The sequence below is a fragment of the Rhinopithecus roxellana genome, unplaced genomic scaffold (assembly GCF_007565055.1).
Source record: "Rhinopithecus roxellana isolate Shanxi Qingling unplaced genomic scaffold, ASM756505v1 contig5076, whole genome shotgun sequence".
In the NCBI taxonomy this organism is placed as follows: domain Eukaryota; kingdom Metazoa; phylum Chordata; class Mammalia; order Primates; family Cercopithecidae; genus Rhinopithecus; species Rhinopithecus roxellana.
The window spans coordinates 7,810-28,329 of record NW_022143784.1 but is presented as its reverse complement, the minus strand read 5'-3'; the positions used below and the strand labels follow the sequence as shown (position 1 = coordinate 28,329).

The 20,520-nt window shown below is 43.6% G+C and overlaps 1 protein-coding gene across 1 annotated transcript; it reads right to left on the bottom strand.

Annotated features, from left to right (window-relative positions):
• Window positions 1–13,997: 13,997 nt before the first annotated feature.
• Window positions 13,998–18,101, bottom strand: LOC115896122 (ERBB receptor feedback inhibitor 1). The gene is made up of 3 exons (XM_030926550.1): window positions 17,736–18,101; window positions 17,549–17,625; window positions 13,998–16,668 (listed from the first exon to the last, which is right to left on the bottom strand). The coding sequence occupies exons 1-3, from the start codon at window positions 17,858–17,860 to the stop codon at window positions 15,482–15,484; spliced, it is 1,389 nt and encodes a 462-aa protein (XP_030782410.1). The 5' UTR covers window positions 17,861–18,101; the 3' UTR covers window positions 13,998–15,481.
• Between the last annotated feature and the right edge of the window lie 2,419 nt (window positions 18,102–20,520).

Below are 20,520 nucleotides of genomic sequence, written 5' to 3'. Positions count from 1 at the left end.
TGTCCACAGCTCTTCCAGACCCTGCTTTCTATTCTTTGGGGCACACATGCAGAAGTGGAATGCTGAATCATGTGGTCGTTCTCATTGTGGTTTTTGATTTACATTTTTCCTAATGAGTAATGATGTGGAGCATCTTTTTCATCTACTTATTGGCCATTTGTACATCTTAGAAATGTCTATTCAAGTGCTTTGCCCATTAAAAATTTTTTTCAGGGACTATGCTAATAATCTGTATTGTTCCATTTGTAGTATATGTGCTGCTGAAGCATGCACTTTGCCCAGTTTTGAATCAGGTTTCTGTTGTTGTTGCTGACATGATTTTTTTTTTTTTTTTTTTTTTTTGAACAGGGTCTCACTCTGTCTCCCAGACTGGAGTGCAATGGTACAATCTCAGCTCGCTGTAACCTCCACCTCCTGAGTTCAAGCGATTATCCTGCCTCAGTCTCCCATGTAACTGGGATTACAGGCATGTGCCACCATACCTGGCTAATTCTTTGGTATTTTTAGTAGAGATGGGGTTTCATCATGTTGGCCAGGCTGGTCTCAAATTCCTGGCCTCAAGTGATTGCTTGCCTCAGCTGCCCAAAGTTCTGGGATTACAGATGTGAGCCACTATGGTTGACCCACACATAAGTCAACTTTAATGTGTTTCAATAAAGTTTTGTTAATTTCCCCATTAAGGGTTTACACATCTTTTGGAGTTATTGTTAGGTATATTAGGTCTTTTTTTTTTTTTTCGCTTTCTTTTTTCCTTTCTCTCTTTTTTTTTTCCTCGTTTCTTTTTTTCTTTCTTTCTCTTTCTCTTTCCTTTTTTCTTTCCTTTCTTTCTTTCTTTCTTTCTCTCTCTCTCTCTCTCCCTTTCCTTCCTTCCTTCCTTCCTTCCTTTCTTTCTTTCCTTTCTTTCTTTTCTCTTTCTCTCTCTTTCCTTCCTCCTCCCTCCCTCCCTCCCTCCCTCCCTCCCTCCCTCCCTCCCTCCCTCCTTCCTCCTTCCTTCCTTCCTTCCTTCCTTCCTTCCTTCCTTCCTTCCTTCCTTCCTTCCTTCCTTTGTTAATTCCTTTTAAAAATTGTTTTCTGGGCCGGGCGCGGTGGCTCAAGCCTGTAATCCCAGCACTTTGGGAGGCCAAGACGGGCGGATCACGAGGTCAGGAGATCGAGACCATCCTCGCTAACACGGTGAAACCCCGTCTCTACCAAAAAAATACAAAAAATTAGACGGGCGAGGTGGCGGGCGCCTGTAGTCCCAGCTACTCGGGAGGCTGAGGCAGGAGAATGGCATAAACCCGGGAGGCGGAGCTTGTAGTGAGCTGAGATCCGGCCACTGCACTCCAGCCTGGGCCACAGAGCGAGACTCTGTCTCAAAAAAAAAAAAAAAAAAAAAAATTGTTTTCTGATTGTTGTTGGTATATAGAAATGCAGATCCTTTTATTTACTTATTTACTTTTTAAGAGGCAGGTTCCCGCTCTGTCACCCAGGCTGGAGTACACTGGTGTGATCAAATTTATGACCTGCTTTTAGGCAAAAAGGGGGAGGGCAGAGAACTCGTTCTGGATCTGTTGATTCTCAATTGCCTTCAGCTCAAAATAATCTTTATGTCAAAGTGGCATATTCTGTGGTGGCCTGTCCAGATCCCCTTCAAGTCTCTCTGACCTTTCTTCTAACCTCCAGCCTGGGTGACAGAGATAGACTCTGTCTCAAATAATAATAATAATAACAACAATAAATAAATAAATAAATAAATAAATAAAGTACACTTTCCATTCTTCGTTTGCTAAGAGTTTTTGTCATGAGTAGATGTTGAAATTTATTGAATGGTTTTCCATCATCAGTGACATCTTCTGGCTTTTCTCCTTTAATCTATTACCATGGCGAATTATATCAGTAGATTTTCTAGTGAACTAGTCTTGCATGCCTGAAATAAACCCAATGTGGTCATTATGTTTTTATATATTACCAGGTTCTATTTGATAAGTATGTAATTGAGGGTTTTTACATCTCATGGGTACAGTTGAACTGAAATTTTCCTTTCTTGCAGTCTTTGTACAGTTTTGGCATCAGTCATATCTTGAGTTGGGGAACATGCTAGGCTGTTCTTGCATTGCTATAAAGAAATACCCAAGATTGGGTAATTGATAAAGAAAGAGGTTGATTTGGCTCATGGTTCTGCAGGCTGTATAGGAAGCATGGCGCTGGTATGTGCTTGCTTCTGGGGAGGCCTCAGGGAGCTTTTGCTCATGGTGGAAGGTGAAGTGGGAGCAGGAGTCTCACATGGTGGGAGCAGGAGCAAGAGATGGGGGTGGGGGAGTAGATGCCACACACACTTGACAACAACCACATCTCGGGAGAACTCACTACCAAGAAAACTGCACCAAGCCATGCAGGGAATGTGGCTGCGTGCGGTGGCTCACGTCTGGAATCCCAGCACCTTGTGAGGCCAAGGCAGGGGGATCACCTGAGGTCAGGTGTTCAAGACCAGCCTGGTCAATGTGATGAAACTCTGTCTCTACTAAAAATACAAAAATTAGCGGTGTGGTGGCACATACCTGTAATCCTAGCTACTTGGGAGGCTGAGGAAGGAGAATCACTTGAACCGGGGAGGCAGAGATTTCAGTGAGCTGAGATCATGCCACTGCACTCCAGCCTGGGCGACAGAGTAAGACTCTGTCTCAAAAAAAAAAAAAAAAAAAATTCCCAAAATAGGAAGATGTGGTATCCAGTGGGCAATTGTAAGCAAAGCAGCCATTATAAGTTATAGTTAAGTTTAAGTAATTTTTTTTTTTTTTTTTTTTGAGGCGGAGTCTCACTCTGTCGCCCGGACTGGAGTGCAGTGGCCGGATCTCAGCTCACTGTAAGCTCCGCCTCCTGGGTTTACGCCGTTCTCCTGCCTCAGCCTCCCGAGTAGCTGGGACTACAGGCGCCCGCCACCTCGCCCGGCTAGTTTTTGTATTTTTTTTTTTAGTAGAGACGGGGTTTCACCGTGTTAGCCAGGATGGTCTCGATCTCCTGACCTCGTGATCTGCCCGTCTCGGCCTCCCAAAGTGCTGGGATTACAGGCTTGAGCCACCGCGCCCAGCCAGTAATTTTAAAAATTGTTTTAATTTTTAATTTTTGTGGGTACATAGTAGGTGTATATATTTATGGGATACATGGAATATTTTGATATAGGCATGCAGTGCATAGTAATCACATTATAGAGAAGTTTTTTTTTTTGAGTCAGAGAAGTTTAAGTAATTTTTATGTATAACTAAAAATAATAATAGAGAACTAAGATCCCAGATCTTAGTTCAAGGGGAAGTTCAAGGATCCTTAATTCAAGGAGAAGAAGAATGAGGACTGAAGTGAGAACAGACTAAGGTTTTTATCCTTTTGGAGAAGAGGATAGAATTGATTAATTCTGGGTATTGAAAAATTTAGAGGCTGGGTGTGGTGAGTCGCACCTGTAATCCCAAGGTCAAGGCAAGGAGGATGGCTTGAGCCCAGGAGTTTGAGACCAGCCTGGGCCACATGGTAAGACCTTGTCTCTAAAAAAAATACAAAAATTAGCTAGACATGGTGGCTCATACCTGTAGTTCCAGCTACTTGGGAGGCTGAGGAGGGAGGATTGCTTGAGCCTGGAAGGTTGAAGTTGCAGTGAGCCAAGATCACATTACCGCACTCCAACCTGGGCAACAGAGCCAGATTCTTTTAGTCTTATTAGGTTGCAATCTTTGAGAATTTCTTTCAGAGAGCAAATCTGAATGTGACAAAATTCCTGAGGTTTTTTATACCCCCGTGTATTTTATTTTGACCCTTCATTTGAATAGTAATTTGGCTGAGTACAGAGTACAGGACTTTGGGTTTAAAATAACTTTTTTTTTTTTTTGAGACAGAGTTTCACTCTTATTGCCCAGGCTGCAGTACAATGGTGCGATCTTGGCTCACTGCAACCTTTGCCTCCCGGGTTCAAGCAATTCTCCTGCCTCAGCCTCCCGAATAGGTGGGATTACAGGTGTGTGCCACCATGCCCAGCTAATTTGTGTGTGTGTTATTAGTAGAGATGGGATTTCGCCATGTTGGCCAGGCTGGTCTCTAACTCCTGACCTCAGGTGATCCACCCACCTTGGCCTCCCCAAGTGCTGGGATGATAGGCGTGAGCCACTGTGTCCGACGTAACTTTTTTTCTTAGAACTTTGATGATACTAATATGATTGCATTTTATTCTAGCATTCTGTGTTGCTGGGACTGGTATAATTCTTACTCCTCTGTAGGTGACATTTTTGCTTTTTGTTTTTCTCTTTGGAAGGTTTATTCTTGTTATCCTTGGTTTTCTGAAATTTTGGGAAACGTGTCTAGGTGTAGTCTTATCTTCAAGCAAATCATTTGGCATTCAGAGGGCCCTTTCCACATGAAGACTTGTATTTTTCTTCAGATCTAAAAATTTTTCATGTTATGTTTTAATTATTTCATCTATGCCACCCTCTACTCTTCTCAGATTCTAAATGTCTCTTAACCTTTCCTCACACTTTCTATCCCTTTGCATTTTTACAAAACAACCTGTTCTCGGCCGGGCGCGGTGGCTCATGCCTGTAATCCCAGCACTTTGGGAGGCCGAGGTGGACAGATCACGAGGTCAGGAGATCGAGACCATCTTGGCTAACATGGTGAAACCTCATCTCTACTAAAAATACAAAAAATTGTCAGGCTTGGTGGCACGCGCCTGTAGTCCCAGCTATTTGGGAGGCTGAGGCAGGAGGAGAATCGCTTGAACCCAGGAGGCGGAGGTTGCAGCTAACAGACATTGGGCCACTGTACTCCAGCCTGGGCAACAGAGTGAGACTCTGTCACAAAAAAAAACAAAAAACACAACAGCCTGTTCTTTTTTATTTTATTTTGTTTGAGACGGAGTCTTGCTGTGTTGTTAGACTGGAGTGCAGCGGCACCATCTCGGCTTACTGCAACCTCTGCCTCCTGGGTTCAAGCAATTCTGCCTCAGCCTCCCGAGTAGCTGGGACTATAGGCACGCACCACCATGCCCGGCTAATTTCTGTATTTTTAGTAGAGATGGGGTTTCACTATGTTGGCCTGGCTGGTCTTGAACTCCTGACCTCGTGATCCGCCCGCCTTGGCTTCCCAAAATGTTGCAATTACAGGTTGGGGCCACTGAGCCCAGCCTAACAGCCTGTTATTTCACGAATATAATATTCTGTCTAATCTCCGAGGATTGTTTTTAACATCTGTTTGCTTTGTGAAATGTTTGCATGGGGATTAGTCTTTGTTTATTGAGTTTCGTACTTTTTCTTGATACTAATTTTCCTCAAATGCTTGGCAATTTAAATTTTGGGCTCATATTTCAAAATTCCTATTCTTCTGTCTGTTGAACCAGGTTCTGATGACATGAGTTTGCCTCTGATAACCACAGCAGAGGAAACACAGGGCAGTGTGAGGAAGGCTGAGTCCTCTCAGTCAGGAGGGCTTTTCCAGCCCACCTAGAAATAGTGCAGATTTCTTGCTACCCAGGGTCTTGCTGTGCCTCTTGTCACCAATGCTGTGGCCTGTGGGCACACACTCACTGTGACACAGTTTAGCATGAGAGAGGTGGGGAAGGGGGCGAAGGTAGCTGGCTGATCCTTCAAAATCCCCCAGATAATCACCCTGACCCCTGCCTCAGGGCTCCTTCCTGTTCCCTATTTCTATAAAGGGCAGAACTTTCTCAAAACTCACAGCCACTTTCTCAGAAGTCACCTCCTGTAGAACTTTTTGTTTGTTTTTTGAGACGGAGTCTCACTCTGCCTCTAGGCTGGAGTGCAGTGGCATGATTTTGGCTCACTGAAACCTCCACTTCCTAGGTTCAGCAATTTTCCTGCCTCAGCCTCCTGAGTAGCTGGGACTACAGGTGCGAGCCACCATGCCTGGCTAATTTTTGTATTTTTAATAGAGATGGGATTTTACCATGTTGACTAGGTTGGTCTCAAACTCCTGGCCCCAAGTGATCCACTTGCCTTGGCCTCCCAAAGTGCTGGGATTACAGGCGTGAGCCACTGCACCCGGCCCCTCCTGTAGATCTTTTAGCCTTTGGTCTTTCCTTTGGTCTTATTTCTCCATCAAACAAGACCCATCTGCCTTCTATCTTTCATGAATTCCTGAAACAGTCTGGTATGCCAATAAATACTTTTGTTTTTCAGTAATGGGTTTATTCTGAATTTCAGGAGATTTTCAGATGTGTAGCAGGAGGGCTATGGGAATCTTCATGGCCCTCCATATCCATGTTACACTACACTCCTGGCTATGACCTGCCACATAGTTGTTCTGTGCCACTTTGATTAATAGCACAGTGTACCTTGTCTTGGTTGGTCTTCATGCTTACAGGAAAAATACCTGCCAACATCAGGATTTGTAACCAGAAAAGGTGTTGAAAACATATCCTCAAAATCAGGCTATCAAATTTTAGAAGAAAACGTTTCAGACCTAGAATCAGTTATGGAGAAGTGAGATGATAAACAGTTCCAGAAACTGTAAATGGACCTCTTCTAAGCCACAACTTGTCTTCGTACACACTGATGTATACATAATACGGCAAAGTTTTTTTTTTTTTTTTTTTTTTTTTTTTTTTTTTTTTTTTTTTTTTTTTTTTGAGACGGAGTCTCGCTCTGTCGCCCGGGCTGGAGTGCAGTGGCCGGATCTCAGCTCACTGCAAGCTCCGCCTCCCGGGTTTACGCCATTCTCCTGCCTCAGCCTCCCGAGTAGCTGGGACTACAGGCGCCCGCCACCTCACCCGGCTAGTTTTTTGTATTTTTTAGTAGAGACGGGGTTTCACCATGTTAGCCAGGATGGTCTCGATCTTCTGACCTCGTGATCCGCCCGTCTCGGCCTCCCAAAGCGCTGGGATTACAGGCTTGAGCCACCGCGCCCGGCCTAATACGGCAAAGTTTTATGTGCAACTGAGGGTGTGGCATTTATGATTCAGAAAGAATGAGTTTGTGTAGATGGAAATGGGCATTTGGGTGGGGATTAGGCAAGGACAGAATTATAATGCATGCCGGGTGGATGGTAACACCTGTTTTTGTCTGTACCAAAACTGTTCAGAGAAAACCGTATCCATAAAACTGACTTTTTGTGATTACTAAATGCATAGAATCATTTAACTATCCAATTTGAGAAAAAAAATTACACGAGTAGAAGTCATCCATCCACAGATGAGTACTCCAGGTTTTAGAGGAAAAAAATTTAAATGAACATTTCAGTTGGGTAAATCAGTTTCTCAATGAGAATCTTCTCAATCTCATCTTGCCAGATGACAAATGACTGTCTATTATTGTTAAAGTTTGTGGACTCTTGCAAAAGGAACCGTCAAATTGATTCAGCATCAACTAAGCATGGAAGAAATATATATATATATATATATGGCTGTGAAAACAAAAACAAAAACAGATTTTTGGCTGCTGTCCTCAAAAACCTCCCACACAGATGATGTTCCTGACAGGATCAACAAATGTTGCATTTTACTGTCCCACAGAGCAGCTCCGGCCGTCAGCCACTGACTGGCCTGGGCCAGGCGCAGTTTTGGTTTCGGTGACAGTGACTTCCTTGCTCTGCTCTGAACGAGTGTCCATTCTGTGAAAGTAGGTCTCATGGTTCTAGGGCTGATCCCAAGGCCATCCCACAACATTTCAGTGTGCCCGACAGCGTGCCTGGCAAGCAGCGAACTCCTGACAATTGGAAGCTGCTAATGCTGTTACAGACATCTGCAAGCAAGTCAGATCAGCCAGATTCCATCACGTGGGACACGTTGGAGGACAAAGCCACATTGTGTGGAGGAAAACACACCACCATTCAGGCCCATCGCCATCCTGCTTTCTCCTACACTCAATCTCCCGCAGTGCCAGGTAGGTTTCTGCCTGTACTAAGAAGGGTGAATGGAAAGGTGAGATGTAAAAACAAACAAACAAACAAACAAACAAACAAAAAAGGGCTCGAAATGTCTATGGGAAGATAAAATTGTGGCAGTGCTTTAGAAAACAAGAAGCGCATGATTAAATGGACTTGTTTTCTTTAGAACGCGGGTATTATAATTGGTATTGAAGTGACGCACTGGGGCTTTGAGATGCCTCCCCCACCCTGGCCTCTGCGCTGGCAGTGAGAACCCAGCCCCTGCTATCTTCACAGTTCTCGGCCCATGGAAGCGCAGGCCACCTGGGCTCCTGCAAACACCAGACGTGTAATTAGAGGCTCCTGGGCTGGGATGATGTGGTGTGCAGACAAGTCTTATCACGCGTCTGAGCTGCTGTGGGTGCCTGGAGTTGCCTCTGCAGCCCGGAGCGGGTGAGCGGAGGTTCCCGTGACTCATCCAACTGCAGGAACTGTCAACTGGCTTCTGCCCAGCCAAGAACTTTTATCAATCACTAAGTAGAGACACTGTGTACAAGGACACTGGTTCATCCAAGAACATCAGGACAGCAAGGAATTCAAAACATACAAAACAAAGCTTCCTGCATGTTGCACCCGAGGCAGCCCTGAGGCTCAGCCCAAGGAAGGTTTGGGGCTCGGGCCAGAAAGACACGATTCACTCTGACTTACACAAGAGGGGAGTGTACACAAGTCATGCAGTCTCAGGGGAAGGCACTGGGCTAAACCCTCATGAATGTAAAATGAAGAAATAGGCATGAAGCATGACTGGGGTGTTTATTTGACGAGGACCCAGAGTTATTTCCAAGGAATGAAGGCGCTGCCTTTCTACAACAGAGCAAAATGTCAAGTTAACTGATAACACGTACATTCCTCAGGACTGGTCCCTGAGTGAGACAACATTTTTAGCAGGGAAAAAAAGAACAAATATATGTGTTTTCCTGGATGCTGTTTTAGGGAGCTTGCTACAGGTTTACTTGCTTGTGGTTCCTGGTGGGTTTCAGGATTCCCAGGGTGAGAGGTGATGGGCCGAAGAGAGGCACACTAAACTGATAGCCTGAGATTATGGCTTTCTCTCTTTCTCTCTCTCTCTTTCTTTTTCGAGACGGAGTCTTGCTCTGTCGCCCAGACTAGAGTGCAGTGGCACAATCTTGGCTCACTGCAAGGTCCGCATCACGGATTCAAGTGATTCTTCTGCCTAAGCCTCCGAGTAGGTGGGATTAGAGGTGCCCACCACTGTGCCCGGCTAATTTTTGTATTTTTAGTAGAGACGGGGTTTCACCATCTTGGGCAGGCTGGTCTCAAACTCCTGACCTCATGATCCACCCACCTCAGCCTCCCAAAGTGCTGGGATTACAGGCATGAGCTACCGCACCTGGCCTTCTTTCTTTCTGTCTTTTTTTCTTTTTTGAGACGAGTCTTGCTCTGTTGCCCAGGCTAGAATGCAGTGGCGTGATCTCCACTCACTGCAACCTCTGCCTCCCAGGTTCAAGCCATTCTCCTGCCTCAGCCTCCTGAGTAGCTGGGATTACAGGCGTGCGCCACCATGCTCGGCTAATTTTTGTATTTTTAGTAGATGGGATTTCACCATATTGGTCAGGCTGGTCTCGAACTCCTGACTTCAAGTGATGTGCTCACCTCGCCTTCCCAAAGTGCTGGGATTACAGGCGTGAGCCACCATGCCCAGTCCCACAGCTCTCTTTCTAAGACAAGTGCAAACTAGTACCTGGAAAGGAGTCCTTTCTGTCCATTCCCGAGCCCCTTCCCCACACCAAAACCCCACCTGCTGCCATGTGGTGGGGATGTTGAGGAACAGTGACTATCACAGAGCTGCCTTAATGTAAATGATTTCCTCAGGTGCAGAAAAACATACACATCAAGTATGGTTTGCCACTCTGAATTCTGGACAGATAACATGACGGCAGAGGTAAGCTTGTTTAAACACGCTCTAGTAATAGCTTCTTAGTGGCTGAGGTTAAAGCATAGTGAAATTTGATACATTCAGGTGAAAAACAAACATGAAAATTTGCATCCTCCCAGCAATCAAATTACATTAGACATGGCTAAATCATATGATTTCATGTAGTTAACAAGGAGTGAAGGGTGAGGCCACCCAAGTTTGTACAAATTGAACCTTCTACCCAATTCTACTCTCCTTCCCTCCTTTATCCAAATAAAACCCAATACTCTTAACAAGTTGTATAATTCACATGCCGAGAGGAAAAGGGCCAGGTTGTTTGTCAATTGATTAGTTTAAAGAAAACAAGTCCTTGACTGTATTTTAGTTTGAACAAAACTGATTTTCCTAAGGACAAGAATACCTCGAAGCTCTAGTACTAGGTTAGAAATTCACACTGTGGGCCGGGCGCGGTGGCTCAAGCCTGTAATCCCAGCACTTTGGGAGGCCGAGACAGGCGGATCACGAGGTCAGGAGATCGAGACCATCCTGGCTAACATGGTGAAACCCCGTCTCTACTAAAAAATACAAAAAACTAGCCAGGCGAGGTGGCGGGCGCCTGTAGTCCCAGCTGCTCGGGAGGCTGAGGCAGGAGAATGGCGTGAACCCGGGAGGCAGAGCTTGCAGTGAGCTGAGATCCGGCCACTGCACTCCAGCCTGGGCGACAGAGCGAGACTCCATCTCAAAAAAAAAAAAAAAAAAAAGAAAGAAATTCACACTGTGCCTCCTGGCTTGTTATGCATTTCCAATTTGAAAATATGGAACCTCAAGGCTGTAAATATTTGAGGCCCTTAAGAGAAAAACAATTCATTAATTCTTTTTTTTTTTTTTTCTTCAGGGCCCCTAATAGTGAAGCATCCTTTTTTTTTTTTTTTTTTGAGATGGAGTTTCACTCTTGTTGTCCAGGCTGGAGTGCAATGACTTAATCTCAGCTCACTGCAAACCTCCGCCTCCCAGGTTTAAGTGATTCTCCTGCCTCAGCCTCCCAAGTGGCTGGGATTACAGGCATGAGCCACCACGCCCAGCCAAGAAACATCCTCTTAAAGAGAGTTCTTACTTTTCACAGCATAGTTAAGACATCTCTTGAGACCTAGAGATGGATAAGCAACAAACAGTATTAAACTTCCATTAGTGTGTTTTTGGACTTTATTAAAAATAAGAGGATAGGCATCACATACTTGACTGTTGCAGCATAAGAACTGACAAAATGGGCTGGGCGCAGTGCCCCATGCCTGTAATCCCAGCACTTTGGGAGGCCGAGGTGGGTGGATCACCTGAGGTCAGGAGTTGAGAGCAGCCTGGCCAACATGGTGAAACCCCTTCTCTACTAAAAATAGAAAAATTAGCCAGGCATGGTGGCAGGTGCCTGTAATCCCAGCTGCTCGGGAGGTTGAGGCAGGAGAATCACTTGAACCCTGGAGGCGGAGGTTGCAGTGAGCTGAGAGCGTGCCACTGCACTCCAGCCTGGGTGACAAGGAAGACTCTGCCTCAAAACAAAAAAGCAAAATACTGACAATATTTACTGTTACCCAAATTTTGAATTGACTTGTAAGGAGCCCCCTTATCCTTGACTTCTGTTTGCTGCTACGAAATGGTACCTACTAATCAGTCTCTTAGGTGTGCATAGCACTGCAGTGCGCTCTGGCATGGCCTCACATATACTGACAAGGAACTTGAAGCTCAGGGAAGCGAAGCGAATCCTTCCTATAGAAAGTGGGAGGTCAACCAGGCGTAGTGGCTCACGCCTGTAATCCCAACACTTTGAGAGGCCGAGGCAGGAGGATCACCTGAGGTCGGGAGCTCGAGACAAGCCTGACCAACATGGAGAAACCCCGTCTCTACTAAAAAAGTACAAAATTAGCTGGGTGTAGTGGTGCCTGTCTATAATCCCAGCTACCCAGGAGGCTGAGGCAGGAGAATCGCTTGAACCCGGGAGGCAGAGGCTGCGGTGAGCCAAGATTGGTGCCACTGCACTCTAGCCTGGAGCCTGGGGTGACAAGAGCCAGACTCTCTCAAAACAAAACAAAACAAAACAAAACAAAACAAAACAAAAACACAAAAGTGAGAAGTCAAGACAGAAACCTGGATTTTAGGCCAGTACTTTGTTCTGTGACATAACCATCTTTGAGAACTCAACAGTGCATAAAGTGGCAGCTAACATGCAGCTGATTTCCCATTGGTACCTTACTTAGCAACAGAGAAGAGTGTCAGAAGTGCCGGGCTTGACCTATGCCACGAGAACTCTTTAGAATTAACTTGCTTTGTGTGCTGGTTGAGGAATAAGTTGGCAGGCAGAAGGTGCTAGGGGCTGTGTTCTGGTGGTAGTGTGGCATTGGCATGGCGGCTAGGCACATTTCCTCGGCCAGGGCCATGAAGAATCAGGGAAAAGGTATATGCTTGCAAACACAAGTAAAAATACAAAGGTAAGATGGAAAGCAAACAGAACTAATGAAACATATTCTTGACCATATAACCAAGAAAAGGTAGTGGAGGGGAGGGGAGAGGCAAAAAGTCTGAGAGGTAGATGAAGTTCTGCAAGTGTTGCATTCAGACATCCAATCAGCAGGGACTTACTGCACCTCTGGGTCAGGCAGCGCGTCAGGACAGGGCACAGGAAGATGAGTCCCTGCGCTTGGGGAGCTGTCCCTCTTTGGCAAGGGTGCAGTGCACATGGGCCTGCATGATCTGGAACTTAACTGTTTCTACTACTCCCAGGTATCTTTAATCGTTTTTCTCCATTTCCACTGCCCAAGGCAGTCTTGTCTCAGTTCAGGACTACAGTAGCCTCTGTCCATTAAGTCTTCCTGTTGCCTTTTGCTTCTCTCCAGTCTGTCCTCCAGATAATAACCACTGTCATCTTAAATCACATCACCTTTCTCTCGTGCTTAGGATCTTTCAGTGGCACCCACTATGCTTTTCCAGGCCCCTCCTCCTCCTGACAGCCGCTTTCTGGAAGCTGCTCAGCCGTTCCTGCTTCAGGGTGTCTCACACTGTCGGCTTCCTCTGCTGGTCACACACCTCCCTGTTCACTCCCCTCCCTCAGCTTCCATTCTAACCCTTCAGAGCTTAACACCCCACAGGTCCTGTTATTTGTCCTCATTGCTCCCATTGTTCATTACCTTTTTATTTAGCACTTAGTATAAGATGTAATCATAATTAACATGATCTGCTTTAAATTCCATAAGGTCAGGGGATTTGTTTGCGCAGGATCCAGCATGGGGCTGGGATTTAACAAATGTCTGTTGACTGAATGTCCCAAGCCTGCTTCTTCATCTGCAAAATGCCGTAAATGACACCCAGCCTTTTAGATGGCAAAAACAGTTCTCACATATGGGGTTTCACTATGTACCAGATACTATGGTTTATATGCAGTTGTCACAAAATAATTCCCACCTCTCTGCCCATTTTACCCATGAGAAAACTGAGGTACAAGGATTTAAAATAATCTGCCTCACACAGAATTAGAAAGAGATGAAGCTGGAACTTCAACCCAGATAATTTGAGCCCTCACTCTTCACTCTGGAGAGTAGCAAGACAGTGCAGGTGCCCGATGAAGGTCGTGGAGGGCTCCCATCCTCTCCCAGGGGATAAAGAAGCCTGCAGAGGACAATGAAGAGAACCAGGCACAGGGCTAGGTGACATGGGACTAAGCCCCCTCACAAGCCCCTGCCTCCATCCAAAGGCTGCCAGGAGCCCCTTTGTCCACTGTGGACTTGCCATCTCTGTGACAGGCCAAGGCAGGCGCAGATTCTCTGGGTGGCCTGAAGCAAGCAAGAAGCAAAGCCTGCCAAAGGGCCCAGAGTGACTGGGACCTCGTCCTAAAAATCAGAATGAGTCAAACCAAGTCTACACATCAGAACTGGTTTCTTCTGTCACATTGTCCTTGATGTGGACTCCCACGCCCCAATGTAATTATTTTTGATAGTAACCCCAGAATCCAGTTCTCTTTCAGTTGTTAAAGGTAAAAACAAACAGCTCATTTCCACTGTATACTTTCATAATACGTGAAAAATATTGCACAAATTATATTTCATTCTAAAGAATAAGAATTTCAAGAATACATTAAACTTCAAAGAATCTTCGCTTGTGCTTAAAAATAATAATGCTGTCAAATTGCTTCATACACTTTATAAATAGAGTATAGGCAAGAAACATGACTAGTGGTATCATAAATATTATAACTTTATTAAAATGAAAAGACAATATTCAAAATAATGCAACAAAATGAATAAAATCCTTTGTCCAATACTGTACACATAATGCAGAAATCAGTGCATTTTTCTTAAGCATGTTTTAACCTTCATTTAGTTCATACTAAAATATAATAAGCTTTAAATAGCTCAAATAATATTCAGCAGTTTGAACTGTAAACAGCTTGTTTAACTGTTAAGAGAACATTGCAGTAATGTACCTCTGTTAGTGAGCACCTTCTCCTCTGTGCTTATCTCTTCAAGATAAATACATGGAAGGATGTGAAAATCGGAACACAAACTTATGTGTCTCACTGCATCTAAGTGAAGCAGCCAGCTGTGAGAGTTTTCAAAGCAGAAAGATGCTGATGTGACCTCTAGAATTCAGACATACTGCGCTATGGGTCAGAAGTGTTTTACTTAAAAAGCAAACAATCCCCAGGAAATACTGAATAGGAACCAGCAACACAAGACCAGCTTGTGTTGTATTTGTTTATTAATACAGTCTAAAAAAACAAAAGCAAAACCACAACACACATCCCCAAACAATAACTCTCAATCACATAGCTAATTGCTTCATTATTTTGTAAAACTGACATCCTAACACTGGCACCTAGTATGCTATCCCATTTGAGTCGAACGTACCCCACTGCCTCTAATACGGCCCGCACTGCGATGAGCTACTTCAGTGGGTGGGACCAAGCAGGAGCTGTAAGGGAGAATTAGTCACTAGTTCTATTATCGTTTTATTTTTCAAGATGTGTTACATGTACAGGTGACAATATGGTTGCCAAGTAAGCTGCTCTCCCTCCCTCAACAAGACACAACATGAAACCTGGAAGTATGAGGCCTTGGGATGATTTTTAACCTAAGTAGGTACACCCATGGTAAAGAATGGATACTCTGCCCTCCATGGATAAGACTGCCTGCAAAAATAAATGAAACAAAATAGAAAAGGCCTAAAAGCCAGAAATCTTCAAACTTACTAAACAAAAATATTTTTAATGATTCTGATCTAATCAATACTGTATCTTCTTCCATTTGCTCAATTTTCAGTCTATCAGGACTCATTTCTCCAGCTTGAGTTTATTATTCTGAATATATATTACTCTAAGATAGTAACTAATTGGTTAACCTGCAGCTATGGTCTATGGTTATACCACAAGTTTATATATAGGTATGTAATGTATGCATATATAAAAAGCTTCCCCATCCTCCCCTTCCCACCATCACATCTTTAAATTATAGACTTGAAAGACTTTTTTCCAACACTAACAAAATCAGGGGTTCTCAGCATAACAGCATCTCACAACTGCTCTAAACCTTCCGCGTGAAGACAGAGAGTTCAACTATTTTATTTTGCAATCTAAGGGATTTTTCTGTGCACTTCAATCAAACTGGAAAATTGAGAACCATTTGCTCCTACATAATCTCTGCTGAACCACGACCCCAAGGTCTAAGGAGAAACCACATAGGATAAATGTTTACGCTTCACGTGGCCACCCAGATCCACTTTTGTTTTTGAGTCTGGCTTTTCTGCGGCTGAAGATATGCCGCAGTCAGCGGGTAATGGCTGGATTTGGGCGCTTGCAGTTGTTTCTTCTGCTTCCCTAAAAAATTTTTCGTATTTGTCCAGGTATGGTGGTCGTTCAGGTAGTAGGTAATAATGGGTTGAACTAACCTTCTTCCCATTTTCAATAATGGGCAGAATGCAAGGAACCTTATTGGCAGATCCTTCACTGTTCTGTCTTTGCAGTGCTTTGCTGCTGACATACTTGGGATCAGGGGCAAAGCTCTGTGTTGGGGGCATGACCCCATTGAGGTAAGACGGAAGGCTTTTGGGACTCGGTGTGCGCGAGTTACTCGGTGACAAAGGTTCTCTTGGTGGTACTTTGGGAGGCCTGTCTTCATCACTATAGGTGCTTGAAGTAACTTCTGCTGACCATCTTCTATAATCTGGCTTTACCGGCCTAGGAGGTATGGGAACTCTGGGGGGAATCTCAGGTTTGTCTTCATCGGAGTTAGGAGAAGCTCTGTGTACACAACAGTTGGATAGCCTTATGGCTGGCTTGTTAAAGGAGCCAGCTGGTCCCGAATGAGACCTTCTTAATCTTCGGTGGGTCTGAGGTGGAGGAGGGTTTGGATCTGGGACACCTCCATTTTGGTCAGACACATAGCTGAGATCTGCTGCAGAAACAGCTGGGGTATCAAAATATGCATAGTTGATTTGTCCACACCCACGGAAGCTTCGCCTGCCAGGAACATCATATTTGAAATCAGAAAGTGTAGAGTCTTCTAAAAGGAAGTCTGTATCTGAGCTAGTTAGGAATTCCACCTCACAGTCTGTGTCATCCAGAGAGAGGGCTTCAGAGATTGGCAGCGGTGGAAGAGGCCTAGAACCCCTTTCACAAAGAGGGGCACAGGGGAAAAGGGAAGGGGAGTTTTTTATGGGTGTCAGTGGAGGAGTGGAGGCACAAACCCCGTTCACTGTGAGTTTCTTAAAACCACATACAACTTGATCCTCTTCATGTGGCCCCAAGTTCTCACTTGGGGGAATAAGAGGAGGAGGCAAGCTGGACTTTTGAGATGGACCATTTTCTGCAAAGCAATGGCCATTCATCGGAGCAGATTTGGAAGTGTGCCCTGGAATGAACAAGAGATATTTATAAAAGATCAACAATCCTCTCTCCACCTGTGTGAGGGAGACAGTACCCCAGCTACCTATGCTTCCTGAGTGGCTGCTGTCACCCTGAGCACCCATGCAACAACCACAGGTGTAATTAGAGAGCAGAAGATTGTTAACGCATATGGTGTGGTTCAAAGAACAAACTATCTCCTCTCTCTCTCTTGGACATGTGCACAGTGCACACCCACACATCACAGGCAAGTTCTGTGACGTGTGCAAAATTCGCGGAAGAGGAACAGCATGTAATTTACATGAATACCATACTGTACCAGCCTTGCCATTTAAGACATGCGACCATACTAGGCATGCAGGGTACCACTGAGATAAGACAAAGTCCTTATTGCTAGCACATCATAATATCGTGAGTGAATGGACTTGCTTGCAATGTGTCCAGTTCACACACAGCTCTTGACAAAGATACAAGGAACAAAATATTCACATTAAAAATACTATTTTCTAAGTTTTGAGGAACATTTATACTATTTTCATCTACTGTCAAACATGCATTCGATATTGTAAGAAAGGTGGGAGATCTTGCCTAAGGTTTCATGAGGTAAAGTATGCATCAGAGCTGGAATGAGAACTAATTCTTGATTTTAGATCACACGTCCACGAACAGTCCTACTTAGGACTCAGTCACTCGGAATGAAGGCCGTGGAGTACAATAGCTTGAGAAAAACACAGTTACCTTCTGAATCTGTTGCCACTAGGGGTCAGGCTATTGTTGGAAATAGTTCAGGTTTCCTCATTTAAAAAATAATGCTGGAGGACAAGCTAACCCGAATCCAGACTGATCTTCTCAAATGCTTACTGTGATCAGATTTTCAGAATACATACCAAGTGGTATTAGGCGCTCCTGAGCAGAAGAGTTCAGACTGTAGGCCATGGTTATCGGGTCAATATTTAAAAAGTTGCTGAAAGGAGAGGAAGATACCTTAGTCATAAACAAAGAGCAATCAAAGCCTCTCTCATTTAAGTGTCGCTTATTTATCCAGATTACAGCAGCATTATATCCTCTACTTACTTTTTAAACTCACTGCGACTGCTCCAGCAGGTCTTCCTCATATTCCCCATGGCTCGGCCATTATGTAGAAATCCAGTTTTTAATGGGACTCTGATCTCCTGAGCAGCAACTCCTGCTATTGACATTGTGCCTTATTCTGGGACATCTCCAAACCTGTGAGGCCCAGGCATTTTAAAATCAACCAGTAGCTTTCATTCCCTAGGGGGCAGAAGAGATGAGAGAATAAAGAAAACAATTCAGAAATACCTCCATTAGGATAAATTACAGCAAAGCATATTATGACAGAATTGGGGGGGGGGATGCTGAATAGAAAAAATTAGTTGTGGACTTTCACTTAATTCTTACTGAATTAATTCTTATGTCTCATGAGGATACTTACATGTCAATGCTAAAAATGATTTTTTGTGTAAATGCTAATCCAAAAGACATGAAATGTTTTAGTGAAATGAGAAATAATCTATTGCCAGCAAAAGCAGACCTCCTACTGCAGAGCCTCATAGTTGCACAACAAATCACACTCACTTGGCAATGCACACAGACCCTCCCTTGACCTATTAAACCAGCCTTCTAAGTTACGGCTGCACTGGGCATGAAGCACCAGTGGATCCCGCTTATTTTTCCCAAGCTAAAAAAGTAATTGTATTTTATGCCACAGAACGAATATTCACTAAAACCCAATGCTGAAACTAAGCAAGAGTTTCTACAGTATTGGCACCTGACTACCCCAGGGTCTAGCATTTATTTGGATTTTGTATTTCAGGGTTGGCCATGGGAAGACAAATTCTCCAGTTACTACTTACTCAAGGAACAAACGGTAATATATGAAGATACTAATTTCCATTATCCTGTAAAAATCAAGTTCTGCAAGATTACGAGCTTCAGTAAAAGCCTGGGACAGCTTCCTCCCTCCCTTTTAAAGACAAACTTAAAGGTACATTCTTTACATTCTCCTTTGTGAAATACCCAGTAACTCTTATCTTGCTTAGCTGCAAGGCATGGATAACAAAGGCTAAGTACATTTTTCTTAAATTAGTAGTTCCTCAGCTTTAGGACCCCCAATCCCCCTTGTCAGATGCTACAGGTCTGGAGTCCCTACAGCCCCCTTTTCATTTTCCTTTTTATTATTCGTTATGTAAGTGTTAGTCAGCATCAATCTCTGCTGTCTTCAGATAGCCAAGTTTACTTATGGTAAGTTTAGGGTTTTTTCCTTAGGCACCGGGATATTATTTGTCAATTATCTGTATAACACTGACCCCTTTTGGGGCATGTACATATACACTCTTCAACACGATCTCTTTCTCTCACTAAATATTAGTAAGGGATTAGTGCAGACAGCATCTGCACAGCTGAGTGCTGGGCACTGTGCAAAGGACTGAAGATGACTGTGACACATTTGCTGTGGGGGAGAGGTACATAGGTGTTTTTTGTTTTGTTTTTTTTTGCTCAGCAACTTCAAATCTATTATTTACAAATCTGTCACCTCCTACTAGACTGTAAGCTCAGGACAGAGGCTGTGTCTCAATCACCTTTTAACAATCAGTACCTGGAACATTAGTAGGTGCTCAGTAAGTGAATGTTTGTTGAATGAATGATTGTGTAATACCATCTAATTATCATAATCAGTATCAACTCAATATACACACTGTGTAAGGCACAGGGGTTTTTTAAAGCTAAAAACCTTTAAAAAATACTCTGCAAGTGTCTATTATTATTTTCCCATTAGAAAGGAACACAGTGAGAGTAATGCTCTACAGGTTGAAGATCTCAGTAATAAAGTAGAGAAGGGGATCCAATGACTGGCTCTCTGTATTTTACCCTTCCAGTCAGCTGTTCTATCTGGCAGAGATTTTATGATAGGGTTAAAATATTATTTCAGATAGTCAAGCATTCTTTTTCTTTAAATCAGTCTCTCAAATATATGATAAAGAAAACATTCTGTCATTTAAGAATTCTAAATTATTGAGAGGTCTTTTGAGGATTGGTTTTTCAGATTACTTAAATGAAGCAAATGTGTTATCTACCATCAAGCTATAAAAAATTTAAAAACCAATTTTAAAATATTCCAACCTCTCCCTCTGTGTACTTAGCCCAGTGATTTATCAAGCTTTTTCTAAGCATTCTACAAGCACTGGCAAGACTATGAGGAAAGTATCTGTGGTAATATAAAAATGAAAGGCAAGATAGGAAGAAGAATATGGTATTTAAGTAGTTTGAAAGCACACGTTTGAAGATCGCTCATCCTGATTACAGGAAAATGCTGCAGGGGATTCTGGAGGCCCAACCCCCACCTGTCTGCAAGCCAACAAGTACTACTAGTAATTACTGTGTGTCAGCCTCCTAATGCCATCTACATCTTAGCTTTCAACAGAATGATTGTGTAACTATCGCCTCTGCAGAAATTGCCTTGGAATTCTAAACTTACATTTCAATGGTCGCTTAAAATTATTTATACGTTCTAGAAAAAGTTATTTTTTATTCATTGTTTCCATCACCTACTTGTTAGCTTTCTTAAGAAAAAAATTTTTTTAGTATAAAAAGAATTGTGTTCACTAAGCCAGCTCACTTCTGACCACAATAGTGTCTTTGTGTATTCATAGAAGGTGACCTGCCTCTAAATTTCAATGGGGAATTGTGAATGGGCCATGTTATGAAACTGTCCGAACTTCCTACTTGCTAGCATGGGAGACGAGGGGGGCAATATAACTGCCATGTTCTCTTCTTTTGGAAAATAACTTCAAACTGTAGACTCAAAAAGGGCAATGTGCTACAGGTTTGGAAGCAAGCT